General features: G+C 39.8%; 1 protein-coding gene across 2 annotated transcripts in view; it reads left to right on the forward strand.

Annotated features, from left to right (window-relative positions):
• The first annotated feature begins 2423 nt into the window (after positions 1-2423).
• LOC146002130 (SH3 domain-containing protein Dlish-like) overlaps positions 2424-24140 on the forward strand; it is a 49030-nt gene continuing 27313 nt past the window's right edge. For both annotated transcript variants that reach the window (XM_083139849.1, XM_083139850.1), the window contains exon 1: positions 2424-2543. In XM_083139849.1, coding sequence (XP_082995975.1) covers positions 2495-2543 — 49 coding nt within the window. In that variant the 5' untranslated portion in view covers positions 2424-2494. The remainder of the gene's footprint in view (positions 2544-24140) is intronic.

Here is a 24140-nt window from a genome sequence, read left to right on the forward strand (position 1 = left end):
TTACTGTGCATAAAGTGGACTTAAAACACTAAATCGATCAATCAATCGATCAATCAATCAAAACATTACAGCAACGTAATAATCTTGTCGCAGTTGTAGCGTCGTTGCCTTGTAATCAAGGCCCCGGGTTCGATACCCGGTATTAACCTTACTGTGCATAAAGTGGGCTTAAAACATTCAATCAATCAATCAATATTCGGATTCTACTTTAAGGTTAATACTGTGCATAAACGGACTTCAAACACTAAACCAATCAATCAATCGATAAATCAATCAAAACATTACAACGTAATAATCTACCATCATATACTTACTATGATATACCTGCTAGATCACTGATAGTATCTATTCGAAACTGGCTCCGAAAGGTAGTCTCTGGAAGAAGACGATGGCCACACAGGGTGCTCACTGTGATGTAAACATAAACAGATCAATTGTCCTTATATACCTCATCCTCCTTGCTTATCACGCACCTATTTTCTCTGCGCATCCTCTCGCGCAAAGCGTCCAACGCCCACGTACCCCTCCTATCCTCTTCCCACCCCGGAATAATATACACACTATCCCCTTCCGCAAATTGTACTTTTTTTCTATTTACTTTATTTACTCCCTGTTTCTCCACAACTTTTTCCTTTTTCACTTCTCCCTCCATCGGTCGTTACCCTATACGGTCGTTACCCTATACCGACCACACATACAATGACGCCACTATCGATAAACACGCAAAAACATCTCCCGGAAACATACAACGAACTTTATCTCCAACCTTTACACCGTCCACAATACCTCCTTTGTTCTACGCTACTTCCATATCACCCAACAGTCCCACACTCACATCCTGATTTCGTCATTCCAACCGCTCATCTGTAACCTTTCACCTTTCTCAAACAACACTCTCACTCACCAGCCCACGCCACCATCTCCCCATACCCCACAAACCAATCAAAACCCATCCACATATCTCAAACCCCGCCCATTTCTGGCCTCCATCCAAAAATAAACAATGCTTGCTTGTCCACCGCCCTTTATCATCAATTGATCTTTCATCGATCTTTTCCAATCAATTGATTTATCGACCCATATCCGGGAACATAACTACTGCGAGCTAGGCCGCTGAACGCACCGAGGGACGAGAAGCGCGTGAAAAAAAAAGTTGCATATGAACTGTGGCTTCAACAAAACAATAAATATTGTGATTTGAAAATAATTAGAGATTGGTTGATCTATCTCTGCTAGACTAGCTAATCCTCAGTGCACGTCACTGCTCAGTACACTTTATATATATAAAAAATCCACCTATCATTTGAAGGCTTTTCTTGAACGAGACGTGCAAAAGTTAATATCAAAATGCATTCAGATACTAACTGCATAACTGTTTACATAAAAATCCCCCCGTAGTGGGGGGGTGTTCCACTTTTCTGAATGGGGGGTGTTCGACAAAATTTGGGAGGGTGTTGGAAGGTATTAGGGGTGTGTGGATAAATCACTGCCCACCATGTCGAAAATGTCTGGCGCCGCCCTTGCAAAACACATTGTTTTAATGTTTTAAACATTAGTAAAAAAAAACAAAGCCATGTATTTTAAACACTTTTGTTTTAAACGTGCCAACCCTGGCATGCTCCGCAGTAGCTTCACCTTTAACACCGTCCATACCAGCACAACTATTTTTTATTTTATTTTATGCAGTTAGTATCTGAATGCATTTTGATATTAACTTTTGCACGTCTCGTTCAAGAAAAGCCTTCAAATGATAGGTGGATTTTTTATATATATAAAGTGTACTGTGTGGCCTCTAACCTACAACTGTAATTATTAGAACTTTGAAAACTGTGAAACCATTTGTTCAATGTTTTCGATCCAATGCATTTTTAATTTGTTTGTTCTGTTCGAATACTAACTAAATTAACTTTCTTTCTGTTCCTAACAATAAGAGTAACAAACTTTCGGGTTTCTTGTATGTTTAAATGGACGATGTCAATTTCCAGGGAGGGTCCACCGACCCGTTCAACCTCCCCTCTCGACGTCTATGGCATGCCTATGGTTCCTTTCTGTTAATGTTGAAGTATTGTCATCTATTGTTTATATAAAAATCCCCCCGTAGTGGGGGGGGGGTTCCATTTTTCTGAATGGGGGGTGTTCGACAAAATTTGGGAGGGTGTTGGAAGGTATTAGGGGTGTGTGGATAAATCACTGCCCACCATGTCGAAAATGTCTGGCGCCGCCCTTGTAATGCATAAATGTTGGTAGGCTTACTAGCATCATGGAGATGTTCTGAAAATAATATCATGCTTACAGCTTTTTCCCCAACTCTGTTGTGACGTGACGTCTTTCCAAGCAGTTAAAGAAGCAAGATGTTACAACGTGGTTTCTTGAACGCGGCTGAGATGTCAGGGTCAATTCGATTATTTTCAGTATGGCGATAGTTCGATTTCGATAACTCGAAATATGACTGGGGTAATGGCCGTAAGTTGTGGGTAAATAATGTGGGTTAGAAATGGCTTTTTTGTGCCCTGTGAGAATACGAAGAGGAAAGAAAAAGAAAAGTAAGCATTTTTAGCCGTTATTTTACTAGTCATATGATTTTGGCATGCACATGAGATATAAGAAGAAAGATTTTTAAAAGGAGGCCACTGCGCTACCTTTGTCATTTGTGGTAGCTTATTGACAGCAAATGGGATTGAGATATAAGCAGAAATTTGTAGTCTTAGTTTGCTACACGCTATTTCTTCTATGCGAGATTCCACAGTTGTATTTTTACATTTTAATTGGTCAAAAGATACATTAATTTTCGTTACCTCTGATCTTAGCAGAGAAACAATTGAGACGTGTAACAAAACTTCAGAAATAAATTCTAAAAGTCAAAGCCTTGATTATTTTGGGTATGCAGATTTGTATATTTTACCAGCCAATAAACTAAACTATTTGCCTTAGAGATCTAAGTACCTTTGAACATTGGTTCTAACCTAGGTCATGAAATCTTATAACTTTTACACGTAATTTAGAAACAGTATATTTACATTGCATTTAAGAAAACCCAAATTGCTACACTAAATAGCTATTGAACTAGTAACACTGAAAACTTGACGAAATTTATATTGCCCAAGTTCAAACTTAATGTCCATCTCACCTACCCCATGTTTCTTGTAAACGTTTTAATACATGTTAAATATGTCATGAGAACAAGTGGAAAAGAGCCTGCTCAAATGCGATGAACTCTGAGTTGTCTCAACTCTTTGAGGTTGGTCTGTTGCCGAAAGGTCCTCTTTATTCCACAGGGCTGCACACTTTTCGGCAGGGAAATCTTTGCTGACTGGTCTGTTAATGATTATGGTAGAGCCTGAATTAGCATCCAATTCTGCAAGTCTGTCAAGATGATATTCAACTCGCTGAAAGCCCTTTCACATGTGCTGAACATGCTGGAACACCAAGCAACTCTTATAAAAGTTTGGCCCATGTTCTGATTGTTTAATTTTGATTTCATCGTGGTGCACAGGCATTTTTTTTTTTTTTTTGTGCAAGATTCGATTTTTTCCCTGTCTGCTAACACATACTTCAGGATTTTAGCGATTACTTACTGATTTAGAATATACTGCTATGCGTTTACTGTTGTCTCCCACGTAGGTGATATGTGTAGTGTGCGAAGGGCTTTCATACAGGTTTACCTTACTTATTATTCAAATATCACCCCTAAATGCTTTTGCAGTTAGGTTAGGCTGGGTTGGCCTGGCCAGGTTTAGGCATTATAATAATTTCCCTAAATGCCTTCAATATCTCATCATGTTGGTGCTGGTCTCAAGCCCAACACAATGTGAGTGTCTTTAAAATTTAAATCTAATGGAAGTGTATTATTATTTCTGTGTTCACTGCACCTGCCTTTCATCAACGCTACTTTTATGGTAAGTCAAATCTTTTTTAAACTAATTATATATGTAATCTCGTTTAAAATGTGTGCTTTCCATCCATTTGTCGGCACTTCTAAAAACCGTAAGCAATATTATGGCTGATAGAGACGATTTGTGTAATGTAAATCCGGCAACGCCGACGTCGAACTTCTTCAACCAACTTTGCAACATTTGTACTTCTCCAACAAACAGCAACAATGGCCTTTCCTACTTAACTGCAGCGCTACAAACGGAAACGGTTTATCCATATTCTGGGCCGCAGCTGAATGTTGCACCCGGCAGCTTTAACGCAATTCATATCAATGCGCAAAGTATTCTCGCTCATTTCCTAGAAGTAGAAAATATAATTCAAATAAACAAAGACGTGCATGCCTTACTGGTCTCGGAAACGTGGTTGAAGGAGAGTCTTTCGGACGATCTGGTGCATTTTCCGGGATTTCGTTTATTTAGGAAAGACAGAATCGGAAAGAGGGGAGGGGGAGTGGCAATTTATTTGCGCGAGGACATCCCTGCCAAAATTCTCTCAAAGTCGCTCGATGCCTATGACGGTTCATCGGAATATATAATCCTCAAAATCAGTATCTGTCAACAAAAACTCCTCCTGGCGGTAGTCTATCGTCCACCTTGCACTCGCCTTGATAACTTCGAGAACGACGTTGCAAACTTTCTACCAAAATATTCACACACGATCGTTTTGGGAGATATGAATACCGACCTATGTAGCAAAAAAGAAAAGGTTATAGAATTCCGTGATACGTTCTCTGCTTTAAATCTTTCCATATGCCATTTAAATCCAACCCACCACACGGCCACTTCCGAATCATGGCTTGACGTCATCTTGGTTTCTGACGAAAATCGTGTAACGTGCCATGGCCAAATACCAGTGCCTGGAATTTCCTACCACGATTTAATTTACGTGTCCTATTATCTTCGCGTTCCTAAATATAAAGCAAAACAAGTTTCATATAGAGACTTCAAAAACATTAACGAAGCCCGCCTAAATGAAGACGCTGCCCTTGTACCATGGCATTTAATCAGTACGTTACCTACAGTGGATGATCAAGTTTCATTGTTAAATACCTTTATCCTCCAATTGTACGATAAACATGCTCCAGTCAGGAAGAAGCATGTTTCGCGTCCCCCTGCTCCCTGGCTGACGGACGAGTTGCACCGGCTTATGGTGATGCGTGACAAAGCGTACACCAAATATAGGAAGGGGATCAAGGTTGGTGATCATAACACATCCATCTTTGAAAATTTCAGAACCCTGAGGAACCGTTGCACCCAGGAAGTACGAAAATCAAAGCGCCGATTCGCGTCTGAACTACTAACATACGAAAGCAAACCTGACGTCCTCTGGAAAAAAATGAAAATACTGGAAGTTGGGAAGCGGAGAAACCACGAATCCATTAATAAATTTCCACCGGAAGTATTGAACGATCACTTTTGTGATCTTCCGATCGTCGATGATAATGTGAAACACGAAACGATTCGTAACATTGAAACAGGCTCCACAACTTCTCCAAAATTTTGTTTTTCTTATTTTTCGCCAGAACAAGTCAGAAAATCGTTACAGAAGATAAAGTCATCGGCCGTAGGAGTAGATGAAATTTCTATCCTCATGATTAAAAAAATTCTCTAGCACGTACTTGCTCCTATCACTCATATTTTAAATTTTTCTTTAATTACCGGCACATTTCCCTCGTCTTGGAAACTTGCCCTGGTACGCCCTATACCTAAAACAAACAACATAATAAACGTCAACGATTACCGACCAATCAGCATCCTCCCAGCCTTGTCTAAAGCCCTAGAGCTTCTCGTTAGGGATCAAACCCGGGACTTTCTAACGCGAAATAATTTAATAGATCCTCTTCAGTCTGGCTTTCGAAGTAACCACAGCACTTGCATGGCTCTTGTCAACGTAACCGATGACATGAGGCTAGCCATGGACAATAAACAACTTACGATTCTGGTACTTCTAGACTTTACAAAAGCTTTTCAGACAATTGATCATGAAATTCTACTCGCTAAATTATCATCGATATTCAATTTTTCCGACTCCGCGGTTAATTGGTTCTACTCCTATCTACAAGAACGTCAACAATGTGTCGTTGACCTATATGGAAAATCGTCGTGGAAAAACATTCCATGTGGTGTCCCTCAAGGCACTGTACTCAGCCCCCTCTTATTTGCTATGTATATAAACGACCTCCCGACGGTGCTTAACTGCTGTAAATACCATATCTATGCTGACGATTTTCAGTTATATTTCTCTTTTCCCCCACAAGAAATACTGCATGCAATAGAAATTGTGAACAATGACCTTAAACAAATAAGTACTTGGTCTGCACACCATGGCTTACATCTAAACCCGACTAAAACCCAGTGTATTCTTGTAGGTTCCCCTAGAATTTTGAGCAAAATAGATAAATCTAGCCTCCCTAGACTCAACGTAAATGATATTCATCTGCCCTTCTCCACTACTGTTAAGAATCTGGGTGTGATACTCAACCACCATCTCACCTGGGCAGAGCAAGTTAACTCTGTATCTAGAAGAGCTTTCGGTGCATTGCATTCACTCTATCGGCTCAAAAACTTCCTCCCTGAACGCATAAAAATTAAACTGGTCCAGTCTCTTGTATTTCCCATTGTTGACTATTGCGACATTGCTTTCTTGGATGTCAATCACGAGCAAGCTAAACGTCTGCAGCGAATTCAAATGCCTGCATTCGTTTCGTTTTCGATCTAAAATATTCAGAGCATTTGACATCGTACTTTGCGAAGGTCGAGTGGCTTAAATTATGTGATAAACGTAATTTTCATAAGTTAATTTTATTGTACAAAATCCTCCAAACAAAAGACCCGCAATATCTCTATAACCGATTTCAACATCTTTCCGACTTTCACAGCCGCAACACCAGATCGTGCGAAAGGTCTCTGCTCTCCATTCCACTCCACAAATCCAACTTTTATGCAAATTCGTTTACTGTTACCTCAGCAGGCCTTTGGAACAAGTTGCCACCTGAAATTCATGTCTCTTCCTCAATTGTGACGTTCAAAAAATTGTTAAAGTTACACATATTATACAATGAAAATTAAATGTTTGATTTCCCTAATACAAGTAATATGGCGGGTGCAGAGAATGATAGAAGGACGTAAGGCACAAAAATTATTTAGCGTAATAGTTAAGATGAATTATCGTCAAAGTATATCGTTTTGGACTGTGCTTAAGTAAGTGTAGTGTTATGTATTTGTTTGTACGTGTGTAAGGGCAAAGATATGTATGTGTGTGTGCGAGTGTGTGTGCCGTATCTATAGGTTAGATTACCTTTCTTATATGTAATTTTTCTTTGTATTTTTTTTTCTCTGTAATTTTTATATTTTTTTCTTTCTTTTTTTCAATATTTTAATTATTTCATATTCATTTTTTTTGTAAACATGGTCAAGTGGAAGAAAAGGCTCCACAGCCTTAACTTCGCCATGTAAAAGAAGACGATATAAATAAACTTTGAGCCTCGTGTCCTTGACAGTGGAGAGCAATGATATTTGCGTAATTTGCCTTTTATATCTTCTTTCGCTCATAAATATCACTTTTTCTAACTCCAAACACTGCTAATTACTTTCAGGAAGCTTCAGATTGACTGTAACAATCATTTCCACTATTCTGCGATACATTATTTTTCTTCCATGAATGAAGAATGCCTTGTCAATGAGAAGTGCTGCTTGTGTGAGGTATTTTTTATTTGTTTTTCATTTTCTTCGATATATTGCATTTTTTCAAGGTTCAAATTTACTCTCACAATCATTTCTACAATTCTGTGATATTTGGTCTTTCTTCTATGAATCTTTGAAAAAATCATTAAACATTAGTTACTGTTACTGAAAGCTCTTTCAACACATTATCCAACTTTTTTCTTGTTCCACTTGTACTCTCGAAAGTCCTTTACTGTAAGTGGGAAGGTATTATCTGAGTCAGAAGTTGTAAATTTCACAAAACACAGCATTTTGATTTTATCATCATACAAAATCAGCTCATTTTCACTTCGTCGCCACTTGTTTCCATCAAATATTGTGTGAATTTGCTACAATCACAAAACCTTTGTGAAAGAAATATCTTGCAGGAACTGCTTTCTGAAATGTGGAAATTGTTTCTTCTCGAACTTCTGAAGTATCTTTTGTACTGTATTCTTTTCAGAGCAAATCCTTCCGTACCTGCTTTCTAGAAAACACCTGCAGCATTCCACGTTGCACTTATGCTCCAACAGGCTCTTTCCAAATACAGACAACTGTTTCAAAACTTCTAAATTATCATCAAAGAGAAAAAGTTGCACCATCGAGTCATGTAACCCATGGAATTAAGTTTGATCTAGAGATGCATAAGATTTGTCATTGCTTCTTGTACAGGGAGGTTATTTCAGTCGTTCACCGCCAGCGTGTCGGCCGTTCGGCGGGCTCTTCATGCAACAGGTCCCGGCAAATTGCGTTCAGGAAGTCCGTAACAGAAACCGCTTGTTTTGTAATGTTTCCACTTTTCACAATTACAGTTACAATTACAATTGAAATAAGCACGTACCTTGTCGCAAGGATGCTGTGTGTGTGTGGAAAAGGTGTCCTCCCAAATACAAATATTTCTGGCACCTTATTTCTGACAGAAAATCTTAGATTAGACATCGTTACTTTATCGTCAGTTGTCAGAAAGGGAAGACAGCATCCCGGCGCATAAAGCAAACCGAAAGCGTAAAATGATATTTAAAAGTAATAATAATGATGATCACTAACCTCCTGTGTTATAAGAGATGTTGAAAATGACCTCCTTTAATAGCAATACAACACGTTTCTTAGGTTCAAGAGATCCTGTCTATCGTAATTCCCTGACCACTTTTCTGCAAGAATTCGTTTTCACGTAATTATCGTACATAAAAACTCTCTGTTCAAGACTATATTTGTTTAACGACATAACTAATGAATGAATAACAATTAACACACAATAAAGCACTGGCCATGAGTAGCACATTACAATAACACAGTATAAGCAACACGTGTACTGATAAACGCAAACAGAAGTGAACATGAACGTACACTGACGTCTGGTAGCCGACAGTGTTGCTAACCATTTTTCGGCAATGTCCCTACAGACGTAGTCAAAATGTCCCTACAACTGACCAAATGTCCCTACGCCAAGTAAAGCGACTAAAAAAATTATCACCTCATGAGCATGCAAAACAGAAGATAAAATATACACATTTACTTACCAAATCTTTCTGCTCGGTGCTTCCACAATTAATGAAGGAGCGAATTTACATTTGCCTATCCTAACTTAACCTAACCGTACCTGGAAGCGGCCCCGGCGCCTACCCAGCGTCGAATAACATGGGTACCTGGGGGAAACCCTGGGGGGTAAAGGCGGTCAGGGGCGTGATGCTGATCACATCACCCCCACTCACGACCAGATCAAGAAAGTGTGGGGCGTTACCCTCACACCCCCTATACGCCTTCATGGCGTGGTGCTATGCACAGGGGAACACTTTACCTTTTTTGTACCTGAATGGTTCGTGGGGCTATCCGTCAATGGTTTGTTGGGCTACCCGTTTTGAACTATGTTTGCCTTGCCTAACCTAACTGAACCTAACCTTACCGAGAATGCTCAGTGGGGCTATTCCTGAATGGTTTTGCGGTAATTGTGATTACGAACCGATAAAAAATATTTTTTTCGTAGCACTTTAACATCATCGAAGACGCCATTTTAGTATCCTGCAATTTTATGATTGATGTAATGTTGCCAAATTTACCTGTAATCAAATCAGTTCTTCTACATCGTGATTGTCGCTGTCACATGTAAGCACGTTCTTTGGGCAATATACTGAAATGAATAAGTTTATTAATTAGCCCTCCTGCACACTCCACCTAACAATCTGTATAACATTAACAACTTTTTTACTGTTCTCTTCCGCTATTCTTACACAATCCATGCTCTCCAAGTATGAAATCAACAGTGTGGCAATGCTGTAGACAGCTTAACTAATTGTAATTTGTTCATATCAACAAATATGGCTACCATACTTGTATACGGAGAATCATTGCGAGAATTGAAATGCTTATTTTACAACTTCTACACGTTAATTAACATTTTTTCCCCCTCACCCCAACATGTTAACTTGAGATATATCATCACGAATAATTATTTCGTGAGTATAAGACGTAGCATAGAAATTACAGAAGGGTCCGGTATTGTAAGTTCTTGCCTTAATGAATAATAGGGGTGTGCGGGACAGAATTTTTTGGGTCGGGACGGGATCGGGATGGTAATTTTTTTAAATCCCGACATTCGGGACTGAAAAATTTGCAATTTCCCGACCAAGTCGGAAAATTTTCGGGACGGGAAATGTTCGAAATTTCCCGAAGCACTGGAAATCTCGAATTTTACAAGTCATTTTCACTTTAAGTGATTGTTTTTGCATTTCTAGAATAAAAACTTACAATTTTCGATAAGTTCCAGAAACTTACAAGGCAGAAAACGTCGAGAATTAACGACTTTTTAAAGTAAAGGATCCCGCACACCCCTAATGAATAACGTTGAGTCGTTTACTGTTGATTATGTTATTTGAAGTCATACATGCTGCTGCTGTGCAGAGATAGATGTTGGTTGGTGATGCTGTATTTCCTGCAGTCTTTAACAATTCTGGTCCCATTTTATTTCCCTTTTTTGTTTTTGTATCACTTAACATTGAAAATATTCTTTCCGTTTCCGCTTTAGAATGTGGCAATGTTAGCACTATTTTCGCGAGAGTGGAAATGTTTTCAAAAAGGAACTTGCCTTGAAAGTTTTTGGTAACCGATAACATGTTCCAAAATTCTGATGGAGATTTGTTAGTTAGTTCTTTTTTCTCCTCTTCGCTAAAGTATCCAGATAAACTAATTCATAAAATGTCATTTACCAAGATTGAAAAAAATTCCTACGTTTTCCCTCATTTGGCAAAATCTGTCCCTACGTTCCTACGCGGGCGAAATTTAGTGAAAAGTCCCTATGCTTAGGGACATGTCCCTACGGTTGGCATCACTGCCGACACGTGCAGTATGAAGCGCCCTCTCGCGGCTGACAACTCACCCAACCCCCGATAAGCTGCCGGCGCTGTCGCGACAACTGAGGATAAAGTAGCGATGACTAATCTAAGATTAGATGTCAGAAATAAGGTGCCAGAAATATTTGTATTTGGGACAAGGTACGTGCTTATTTCAATTGTAATTGTAACTGTAATTGTGAAAAGTGGAAACATTAGAAAACAAGCGGTTTCTGTTACGGACTTCCTGTAATGCAATTTGCCGGGACCTGTTGCATGAAGAGTCCGCCGAACGGCCGTCACTCTGGCGGTGAACGACTGAAATAACCTCCCTGTATATGCAAAGAAAACCTGCAAGACCAGGAAAGTCTGATACCACAGCAGACATCTGCTGATAAAGGAAATGCAACCCATTGAGTGTCAAAGCTACATTTGATTTTTTCTAAGTTCTATATTCAAGTTGGCAGCAGTTGCTTCTAAAACTTATTTTTGGTTTTTGAGACTAGTTGTAAACAGTTTGTATAATGAATCCTTGATTGACTTTTAAGGTTTTGATTGAACATTAACTACATTATGAGCTACAAACTCTAATTTGTGATTTAGACAATGAATGACAACTAAGTTCCTTTTGAATCTGGCTCTTAAAATTGATGTGTCTTCCTTGTACGAGCCCTGAAGAATTATTGCACCCCCAATGCAAATCCAATTACCATACTTACCAGCATATAAGATGCACCCCCTGCTTTTGTACACAATATTGAGGAAAAAACCTTTATCGCTGAATATTATAATTAATTTACACTATTTCAAATGTAAAGTAATGTGTAGGTCTACTTTCAACAAATTACTTACCTAATCTAACTAGGAAAGTATACATTACAATCATCTTTGTCAAAATGCAGACATTCGTCTCCAGAGCTAAGTGAAGGGGGTCACTTGAAACTTTTTCCAAAGAAGAATCTGAGTCCTCATACAACAAATTGTTCTCTGTACCATCTAGTGCATTACTAATGCTGCACTTCTTAAGTGATTTAACTATTGTCTTCAGCCATTCCGGGTTACGGATGGGACATTCAGTGATTTTCCCTAATAACATTTAACTTTCTTTGTTAGTTTAAAGTTAAATAAACAAATTAATTACGTGTAAAATTAAAATATTTAGTTTACTATGGTATTTTTTACTGTGGTTAATGAAATAAAAATAATTTAAGTTGCGTTACGGACGGGACATGATTTGGACCCCATCATTTTGCCTACAATTTCAATTTCACTTCAACATTCCTATGAATTACAAAGGAATTAATGATTGATTTTGTTATACATGCTAGGGCACAACATTTAACATACTATAATAGGTATTGTAATATTGTATGTGTTCTGATTAATTTAGAAAAAAAATTGTATAAAGGCTGTACCTGTTATGGATGGGATAAAATTGTGTCAGGTCAAAAATGATGGAAGTCAGCATAATACAAACTTGTTTTATTACTTGTTAACATAAACACAACTTTATCAGATGTTAACCATCTAAAATAAACTATTTTTTGTCTCTTTGTCATTTTTTACTTTTGATAAATACCGTAACTTAAATGTTCTCTGAAAACTTGAAATAAATTCTGTCGCCTGCTTAAACAGCTTGGGGTGCTTCAAGTAAACCAACCACTTCGCAGAATTTGATCATATATGACGTGGTTTCAATGTAACACAGTAGTTCTCTTTTTTGTCATTTGTGACTTTGGCCAAATAGAACACTTCAATTTCGTTGTTTTCTTCAACACCTCATTGAGCCACAACAATGTACTTGTGACTTAGCTTTTTTTTCCTTGTGCCACATGTTTGATTAACAGGTACTGTCCTATATGAACATCTTATTTGGATTTCAGCTTTGTTATGGGTTCGTCTAGTTCAGACTTGTCATCGCTGTACACATCTCTGTAACCTAATCTTGATGTACCGGTAGTCTTTGATGTGATTCGATCTACATCAATGTCAGATTCATCTGACTCTTCATCAAGACAAACATGGTGTTGATGAAGTTCTGATACGTGAGTCCTGCCACAAACAATATTGCCTGTATAAAGGGTGGAAGCCCAGAAATAATGACAAGATTGTATCTGTGGAATTGATTTGATAAGTTTCCACCTGTTTTCTAAGAACAATCTGTGTTTTTCGATCTCAGTTTTGGGTACAAACATAGTATGAATACCCTTCTCAACATCTTTACAAACGTTGAAAAAGTCCTCTGCTGTAGCTACATGAGCTTGTCTGGTTTTGACTTGCTCCCAAACCATTCTTTTTACTGTTCCTCCCACTCCATCAACACCAAATTCTTTTTTCTAGGTAACATAGATTTGTCATGGTGAATTTATTTGTAACTTTTTGAGTCCCAAGGCCATTTACACATGTAATTCCCATGGCCCCGAGCCGATTTTGAGCAAAATGCAGAGTTTCAATTAAATGAGTGTAGATCGGAGGCTAATTGCCCTAGAGATATGAATGATATACCGTTGTACGCAGAATGAATCACAGATTCAGACTATATGAAATTTATACAAATTCGGTGTATATGTGGCAGGGGGAGGGGGCTAACTCTCAAAACTCGAAAATTTCGGGGGAAAATGGGGTCCCCCCCCCCCAAGAAAAAAGTGCATGACAGTGTCGACTTGCACATGGAAATGATCGCTGACATGTAAGGAACACAAAAATATTTGCATTATTATCATATGACCAATGTAACGCGAGTTGTACCCCTGAAACGAAAGGCTTGTACGCCACTGTCTCAAGCTTCGGAATTGAGCGAAATGCAGAGTTACATTGAAATGACTATAGCTCAGAAACTAAATGCCCTAGAGATATGAATGATATACCGTTGTATGCAGAATGAATCACAGATTCAGACGATGTATATTTTGTGCACATTCGGCGTACATATGGAGGTGGAAAGGGAGGAAATCCCCTGAAAAATATTTTTTTAAAAAATGGGGTTTTCCCCCCGTCCCTCGAAAAAAAATGATGTCAAAATGCAAAATTTATGCAAATTCGGCATGTATATGGAGGGGGAGGGAGGAAACCCCCAGAAATAATTTTAAAAAATATAGGATGAAGAGTACAAATAAGAAGGTTTCTTTGTATTTACCTTTGCTGCTCCAGACACAGGGGCACCTTGCAGGTAATGCAGCAGCATCTACTTCGCTGTGAAGTTTGTGGCCCGCACAGCACACATCTCCGTTGTTCCCGTGTCATGGTGGGGAAGTGACGGAAGCCACTAACCTCGTAGCACGTGCTGGTAGATGGAGACGAACTTAATGATGGACCAAGTTGTGTCGCACCTTGGGGAGCTGGGGTTCGAGTGTCTTGCCCGCCACTTGTCCCCAAAAGACTTATAGCCAACTTCTCATGGAACTCACAGTGCCTCATGTTCTGATAAAATGTCTTGAAGAGCTTGACAGTCCACTTCATGGTCTTTCGTTGGACACCGTAGGAATTAGTCATGCGGTTGGCCTTGTCAACGTAACCATGTGGCTATTGTATTCGCATACAATAGCCGGCTTGAGTACATTGCCATGCTCATCCAAGAAATTTCCCTCAGCTGGTGACTGATGGATGTTCATCAATAGGTACACCTCTCTCTTGTCTTTCCAACATATCACAGTCAAGTCATTCTTCGCCCGAACACGTAGGTTACCTCTCTTCAGCTTCAAGTCAGTCTTTCAAAAGTTGGGTGGGAGGCCTTTTTATCGGGGATTAATGGTCCCGCAGCAATAGATATTTCTTGTTGTGAGATCATCAAATAGCTCTGGAGAAGAGAAGTAGTTGTCCATAAATAATTTATGACCAACTCCCTTCACCTTCTCCGTCAACGCTACAACTAACCATGCATCGCTGATGTTGTGGCAGTCGCTCTGTTCTTGTCCTTGCCTAGTTATACGCTCATGTCATAGGTGTATCCCAAAGAATCACAGAGTTTGTAGATCTTGATCCCAAACCTCTTGTGTTTCTTTGGAATATACTGTTTGAAGATGACTTCCCCTTTGTACAAGACCATAGCTTCATAAACTGCTAAATGCTCTGTAGGATAGTAGCAATTACAGCTAAGCTCATTGATATTGTCAAAGACAAACCTCATCTTCCACAGCCTGTCATAATCGGGATCCTGGGGGGAGGGGTTCTTCGTGTTGTCCTCAAAGTGTAGGAATCTGAGCAGGTGATAAAAGCGGTTACGTGAAATCTGTTGTCCGTAAATCTGTGTGTGAAGGTGGGGTTTTCTGGACCAGTAGTCTTGACAACGTAATCTGCGGTCATGTCCCATCAGTATTGTCAGACCAACGAAAGTCTTCATTTTGTCAATGGTCATGTCACGTTCGGGCTTTGTCATTGGGTGCTTTGTGATATGTTTGTGGTAGTACCTGTTGGTCTCAGTCACCAATGCTGGAAGATTTCTTCGGAGAAAGTCAAGGAAAAAAAGTCCAAGGAAGAGGATGCATCGTTAATGTGTCGAACCTTCAGTCCAGTCTGTCCTAGGAAAGGTTGGGGGTTGGGAGCAGTTCTACCAGTTCGGGAAAGGGGTTGCCTGTCGGATGGAGCAGGTGGAGGGGAAGAGGAACGTCTTTGTGACATATCATCAGAATCAGATTCTGATGATATATCGGAGGGAATGTCAAGCTCTTCTTCATCCCACTCGGAGTCTGTATCCATATCCTCCAGCTCATTTTGGATTTCATCACAACGGAGATCACCGTGGGCAGCCATGGTCGACTATAAGCCTTTTGGAAACACAGGCAGAAACGACACTACCACACTTTTCACACCACAAGAAAAACACGTAGATGACAAAAAAGTCCTTCGAAGTCTGTCACTTCACTCAAAAAATATCCTCGCACTTGGGCACAAAACGACGCACACCTACGCACAACTTTCACTGATGAAAAGCTAGAACGCAGTGAAAAATGACTGTCGATTCTTGCAGCTGCTTGAAATTCTATTTTTAGACAATGCAGGGTAACCTGTGTTACAACTTGTGGAACACTTGTGCTCAAAAACGCAGGTTTCCTTCAGCGCGCCTTGAAATTCCATTCTCACAATGCAGATTCAACAACCAGTCTTCCCCCTCCCCCCACCCCACCCCCTGCTTACACCCGCACGGAAAACTTTCATTTTGACATCGGATACTGATAAACAAGCTTCCTTCAAATGCAGTTACCAGGGGGTAGTGAAAAGCATTGCTTTAGAACAACAGAGCCAGTCTTCGTTTGTCGGCAAAAAGTTTCCCTTGAAAAGAGACGCAAAAGAGAAGTCCCTTTTCCCACCTTTTCCCCTCCATTTTCATGAAGAAAAAAAGTGCAAGAAACATTTCTGTTAAATACATGTGTTAGGAACAATATATATTGACTCTCACGCGAATCACAGGTAATCAGCTGACAATGGGAGATGGGAGATTTGAAAAATAATTACATTGTGTAACAGAAATATCACTGTATTAAGAGGAGATGCTAAGAAAATTATAAGCATTATAAGTATTCTATCTTACACAATAAATGGATAAACAGTTTATTCTTTACCTTTAATCCGTAATTTGAAAACACTGCCACTTCGCTTGCTTCACCTGTCACTGCACGTGAGTCCTTTTAACAGTTGGTAACATTTCGCGTGCCCGAACATTAGAGTTTCCGTTGGCCCATTACAGCGGAAAGTCCCCCACTCTAGCCAATTCGAGCGCAGTTGCGTCACTCACGGAGTGGACATTTCTCCCAAGTTAATTCTGCCGGATTGTAGTACTTCTTTGTCCAATAAACTGGCTTTTTGTCCTCAAAACGTTTGCTTTGAATGTTTTTCACAAAGCAATGAGTTTTAAATTTAGGCAGTTTCTCAACCAAATCTTTGATAGCATTTTTTGTTGATTCTGTAACAGAACTGAGAACAGGGTGCCCCAGTATTGTTATCTACCCATTGAGTACAAGTAAGTTCTGTTGTCAGCTCAAAATTTGCTGGCAAAATACTCAGCAAAGTATTTTCATGACATGTTTGACAGGATCCAGTCGTACATACATACTAATTTAGAAATCAAATCACCTCTTGTTTGGGGGAAACTTTCACCTTTTTTTTGCCAGAGCCTCAAAAATAAAATTGAAATTGGCGTGCTTTTCACATACACATACATTATGGGGCATTTCTGACTACAGCAAAACATACTTTGGCATAAGCTCATAAAATTTACTTTTTGTAATATTCAAATCAGGGTGTTCTTTAACAAAACAGGCATTCGCTTCTTTCACCGTCATGACCATATGTCTTTTTTGGATTTTAACCTGATCACCAGATTGAGCTCTTATTGTTTTAACATCATGCTTTCCATTTTTTTACATGGCTCAATTTGTATGTATGTGTATTGATTTATACTTCAGAATGTTAGTGATTATGTACTGCATATTGTCAGGTAAAGGTAAAAAAAAGGTAAAGTGTTCCCCTGTGCATAGCACCACGCCATGAAGGCGTATAGGGGGTGTGGGGGTAAAGCCCCACACTTTCTTGATCCGGTCGTGAGTGGGGGTGATGTGATCAGCATCACGCCCCTGACCGCCTTTACCCCCCAGGGTTTCCATGTTATTCGACGCTGGGTAGGCGCCGGGGCCGCTTCCACCGTTAGAAAAGTTCCCGGATTTGAACCGGCCGGGGATCGAACCCGGGACCTTGAGCATGGTAGTCAGACACGTTACCGACTGAGCCACCGCGGCATATTGTCAGGAGAATTATTTTTCCCTACCGTATCCTCCTATATTATTTTGTGTGTGAGCAGTCATTTCTTTACTGTTGTATTGAATACAGAGTGCTGCTGTCATCACTTCACATGCATGAGGTGTGAAGAGGTGATCGGTGAATTTTTTTTTTGGGGGGGAGGGGAAATGAAAAAAGAGTTTGTCCCATTGCTTATTTGGTTGGGCTTTTTTTTTAAGCTTTTTCTTCCCCCCCAAAGTGTTTGAAATGAATGAAAATTACATTAGTTGGATTCATTCTCTTGTTCCACAACTTTAATTTATCTCAATATTATAAGGAGAAATTAATTTCTACCTAGTCATATCATATATTCTGTTACAAAGTTTAGACAGGAGTGCCAACACTGGTTGGCAAGGTAACCCCACTGTTGGATCGAGAAATAAAAGACTCGCTGCTAATATCCTTTTGACTATATTCTCAAGAACATGTACAGAACACAGTAAAAAACATGGCAATCTTCATACTTTTTCTGCGCGGGATGACAGTAATATATCACAGCATAGAACAAGCAAAATACTGCACAGGCTATTGCCCGGAAAACAGAGTAAACAATATTGCCAGGTGCCAACTCACATAATATCTAACATCCTCCCACCTGAGTTGGCATATCAAACAATAATAGTTTCTTAGGTAATTTTATCTCTCTCCCACTACGTGTGGTACAAGGTTTGGTTTCAGTGGGAGGGAGAATGTCTTTCTGATGTTTCTTTTTGGTTTGTGGTTTAGGTAATGAACTCTTCATTGCTTCACCCTCCACTGCAGTCACCTCCAATGGATACAGTCTCTGTACAGGACGAAGTAATTCACCATGGCAAGTTTTCAGACGTACCAATCTTGTCACTTGATCCTTACCTGGAAGAATCTCAGTTACACAACCCAATGGCCAATTATATCTTTTCATATTGTCAAAACCAATCAACACAATATCTCCTACCCTGACAGACCCACATGCTCTGTTTATGGCCTTTTGCGTTAACTGTCCAAGATACTCATTCCTGAAACGATGCCTGATATCTTGTCTCAACTTCTGACAGTAACGGAGACGATTGTTGAGCATTGAAGAATCCACATGGTCACAATCAGGTACACCCGTCTCCCTGATTTCTTGTAAGAACATAGCAGGTGTTAGAGGAACTAATTCTGTCTCACTTTCATACATGTAGGTAAGTGGGCGTGAATTAATTATGGCTTCACAGTCACAGAGGATTGTTGTCATTTCTTCGTAGTACAAAACTGATTTCCCGAGTGTTCTTTTCAACAGACCCTTCAGGACACGAACCAATCTCTCCCAAAAACCACCCCACCAGGCTGCACTGGGTGGAATGAACTTCCACTGGATTCGCTGAGCTGTGGAATATTCTTCAACTTTCTTCCAATCGAGTGTCATAAATGCATTCTCAGTTCCTCTGAAATTGGTACCATTATCACTGTAGATTACAGAGGGCCTGCCTCTCCTTGACACGAATCGTCTAAAAGCCTGGATAAAAATCCCAGTTGATAGAGAAGTAACTAACTCTAAGTGAATGGCTCTATATACTGCACATGTAAAAAGGCATATCCATGCCTTTTTGCCATCTTTAAGATAAACAGGTCCTGCAAAGTCCACACCTGTTACTTCAAATACATTAGCATCTCTAACTCGATCAGCTGGCAATGGTGCTGGAAGAGCTTGGATTGGTTTGGCTGCATGTCTCCTGCAAGTAACACATTTCGAGAGCACTGAACGTACGGTTCTTCTACCACGAAGGATCCAGAAGTTCTCTCTTAAAATACTTAGTAATATGTTTACACCTGCATGACATGCTTTCTTGTGCCAATACATTATCAGCAATTTAATGACTGGATGTTGTGCTGGAAGAACTATGGGAAGCCTGAAATTTTCAGTATCTTCTCTGGCAATAATTTTGGTTTTCAAACGAATAATCTTGTCCTTGCCCTCATATGTGCACAAAGAGGAAAGGGATTTGTCATCATTTCCTCGGAATGCTTCTTGTTGTATTAGTCTTAATACTGCATTTTCTGCTTCCTGAAGTTCGCGAACACCAAGATCTCCAGATTTATGATTCTTCGAATTTCTACTATTATACAAAAATCTTTTGATCCATCCAATGAGTCTAATCACTTGGTTATAGTTAGAGAAATATCTGTAATACCATCTAGACTCAGCATCTTGAGCTTTCATACTAAGCATCGTTGATGAAGGTAGCACATTCCTTCTTTCTCTGTCAACTTCCTCCTTGTTGATAAGAAACTCCATCGGTGGCCACTCACACGGATCTCCTTTCAACCAATGAGGTCCCTCCCACCATAAGGATCTCAACAACTGCCTTGCATCACAACCTCTTGAAGGAAAATCAGCTGGATTCATTCCACTGGGTACATATTTCCATGCACTGGGATCAGATAGTTTTCTAATTTCTTTAACTCTGTTCCCAACAAATACTCCCCAAACTCCTTCTCGTCGAATCCAAGTCAGCACCGTAGAAGAATCAGTCCAAAAGATAATGGAGTTATCTTTTAAATTCAAATGTTCTCGAATCCTGGTTGCTAGCCTTGCTCCCACCATTGCGGCAAGCAATTCTAGCCGAGGAATTGTACTATTCTTTGGAGCCACTCGTGCCTTTGCCTCAATCAATTGTACGCTAACACCTCTCCTTGTGTCAACCCTCATGAAAACTGCTGATGCATATGCCACTTTGCTAGCATCACAGAACACGTGAATGCTCATAGAGTTAAGTTCATTGGATTCATAATCCCAGCACATGAAACTTCTGGGTATCCTTACCTCTTTCAACATTGGCAATTCTCGTACCCAGTTTAAAAACTGTGTTCTTATTTCTTCACTAACTTGCTCATCCCATCCGAGCCCCTCTGCCCAAGTCTGCTGAAGTAACAATTTTGGTAGAAGAGTCACGGGACAAGTAAAACCTATAGGATCAAATATACGGTGTGCTACAGATAATATCACACGTTTCGAAACTGTCTTGGGCTCAACATCTTCAATGTCAAAATTAACTGTAAATGTATCGGCTTGAGGATTCCAACTGAGTCCTAACACTGAAGTAGGGCTAATGTCCTCATCAACCCTTTGAGGGACTGAATACTCCCACCCTCTAAGGTCAAAACCTGCTTCAGCCATAACTGCACGTGATTCTCTTATAAATTTATGGAGATTTTCGTGATTGTCTACACTGGTGGCACAATTGTCCACATAAAAGGAACCTCGTAATTTTAAAATAGTATCTTCTGTATAAGCTAATTCTTCCTTCCCGAAATGGCAACTCTGCAATGCTTGATCCAAATGATGTTCAATAACAGCACCCAACAGAAATGGACTGCTCGTAACACCAAACACTACACGAGTATGTCTGAATTCTTGAACCGTTCCAGTATTAATATCGTGCCACCAGAGAAATCTCAGGTAGTCTCTATCTTCAGGGTGTACAGCAATTTGTAAAAAAAGCTCGTTTAATATCTGCTATAACTCCAATTTTTCCTTTCCGAAAATGTAGTAAAATATCAGCAATAAGAGCAATCAAGTTGGGTCCAGGTTCTAAACATTGGTTCAAAGACGGGTGTCCTTTTACTTTAGCAGAAGCATCAAACACTGGTCTAATTTTTGTCGTGTTACTGCTCTCTTTCACTACATGTCGATGGGGTAAGTAATGGCCAAAATTCTCTGTTTCATCCTCTGGAACCACCTCAATGACTCCCTCGGACAACCATTCTTGTAGCACTTCATCGTAACTCTGCAACAGATGTTCTTGTTTCAACTTCTGTGTAGTTGACCAAAGTCGTTTCCCTGCTAGTTCTTTATTGGTGGGGAGAGGCGAACAATCTTCCTTCCATGGTAACTGTACTTCATATCTTCCTTCAGCATTGAATGTCAGTGTCTGCAAAAATTGTTCTTTGACAGCCTGTGTGTGTTCTTCCGCAGACTTCTTGGCAATGGGATCCTTGATTCCTATGGTATCCAGTTCCCACAGATCAGCTACGGCTTCACCAACATATAAATTCGATACCAACAAAGCTGTATCTGATTTTCTGTTTTCACCTGGAACTTTACCCATAAGTGTCCATCCCAGCTGAGTTTCCACAGCCACTAAACCACACTTTAATTTCACAACATGGCCAGTCAGTAATTTACCACAAACATCCGCACCAATAAGAATTTCAACTGGACCTTTCATCTTACCAGTATCTGTTAACCTTATTTGACTTTTGTTCAGCTCATTTAACCAAACACCTGGTGTTACATAAGGAATCTCACCACATATTGTATCTTGATCAAGAACATCAAATGTGCACGAATATTCTCTCTCAATGCTACATAGCTTAACGTTATAAACATTATGATTACAAGGACTAGACATGGTACCACCAAATAGCGAATGTATCAAACTTTGTTTGCCAATGGAGTTATAACCCATACCTGTTACAAGAGATTTGCATATATACGATTTTTGTGAACCTGTGTCAATAAGAACTCTCACATTCCTGCTCCTATTGTAGTTACCTTTCAAATCTACTACCAATGTCTGCATGAATACATGCGGATTTTCAAGTTGGTTTATCAGTGTATTGTTTACCTCAGCATTTGATTCTTTGCCTTCAGAATAATGGTCAGAATCATTATCTTTGTCTGAAATATTAGGACACATCAATACAACATGCTTTTTCTTGCAAACAATACATTTCAAATTGGCCTTGCACTTCTTCGAAAAATGACCAAATTTTAAACATGCAAAACAATGCTTTTTATCTTTTAGAACCTTCTGTCTTTCAGAGAGAGACATTTTCTGGGCTTTAAAGCAATCATATGAACTGTGCTTACCACCACAGAACACACAACTTTTCTCCCTACCACCACTGACACTCAACAAATCTGTCGCACTGGGGATAATAGGCTGACGCGGTGGAGAACACCTTTTCTTCCGAACTTTCACTGCTGCACCATCCAATTCAAACCCAGCTGCTGCAAGGTTGATTCGTTCTTCTCCTTCCACTTCAGATCGCAGGAATGACATCAAGGACTGCAGTCTTCCGGTCGGTGTTGTCTCATTATTTTCCTCAGCAGCAGACAATGTTCTTCTCTGCCACACACGCATCAAATCCTCTGGGAGACTGGACTCCACCAATGGAAACAGCATTGCTGCATATTTGTCGCTGGTAACACCCATCGATTCTAATGCTCTAAGTTGGGACTCCAGTGTGTCATACAAAGTGCTCAAACAAATTTTTTCTTGACGGTTCAACACCTTTTGTAACACCAATTTTAGCAGTTCACGCACGTACACTTCCACGAGCATATCATCGCGACCAAAACGTGATTTCATGGACTGCACAACTTTCGGGTAATTTTCTTTTGTTGGTGGAAAACTGTTCACAAGCTGGCGCGCACGAGAACCTTCAATTGTCGCTTGTATCAAATACTGAAACTTGTCCTCTGCAGGAATTGTATCATCTTCATCGATCTTCTTGAATTGTCCCCAAAAATGTAACCACTCTTTCAAGTCCCCTCCAAACTTCTTCAGTTCGATTTTAGGTAACTTGAATCTTCGATTCTTTACTTCCGAAAGCGACTCGCCTTGACAGCAGTTTCCTTCCGACAACTTCAAAAAGTTCGACACTTCAATACGTCGCTTGTTGAACAAACACTGATAATCATCCGACACTGACTGTTCTTTCCCTAACTCATTTTCACTAGCACCCGATTCCAACATCAAATCAAAAACATATATGTCAGCCGCATGCAGATCACTTGCCTTATTTTCAAGCAACTGGATATTTGCATGAATAACATTCCTGTCCGGAGTTTGCATCGCTAACTCATTTGCAATCTTCTCCGAAACACGTGTAAAAGCTGACCTAGCCACTGCACGGCTTTTCTTGAGACGATCAATGTCCGTTGACATTTTTCCGATATTTGCACTTACTTCTTCTCCGGTCCAACACAGAAAGAAAGACAGGTCCTGTCACGGTCGCCAATAAATGTTGGATCGAGAAATAAAAGACTCGCTGCTAATATCCTTTTGACTATATTCTCAAGAACATGTACAGAACACAGTAAAAAACATGGCAATCTTCATACTTTTTCTGCGCGGGATGACAGTAATATATCACAGCATAGAACAAGCAAAATACTGCACAGGCTATTGCCCGGAAAACAGAGTAAACAATATTGCCAGGTGCCAACTCACATAATATCTAACACCCGCAATGCTGGATCAAACAACAACCAGTATCATTGCGTGTTTGGCTGTGGTAGCAGAAAGGCTAATTTCACTGCAAGTCGAATGGAGTGGGGTGTATACGAGAACCATGTGGCAGTAATCGCACTGCACAAAGTTGGCAAATTACCATCGGATATTTTCAACACCCTGAAAAAGCTTAATATCATCAGGTTTGG

Source organism: Lepisma saccharinum, chromosome 18 (genome assembly GCF_977018435.1).
Source record: "Lepisma saccharinum chromosome 18, izLepSacc3.1, whole genome shotgun sequence".
In the NCBI taxonomy this organism is placed as follows: Eukaryota; Metazoa; Arthropoda; class Insecta; order Zygentoma; family Lepismatidae; genus Lepisma; species Lepisma saccharinum.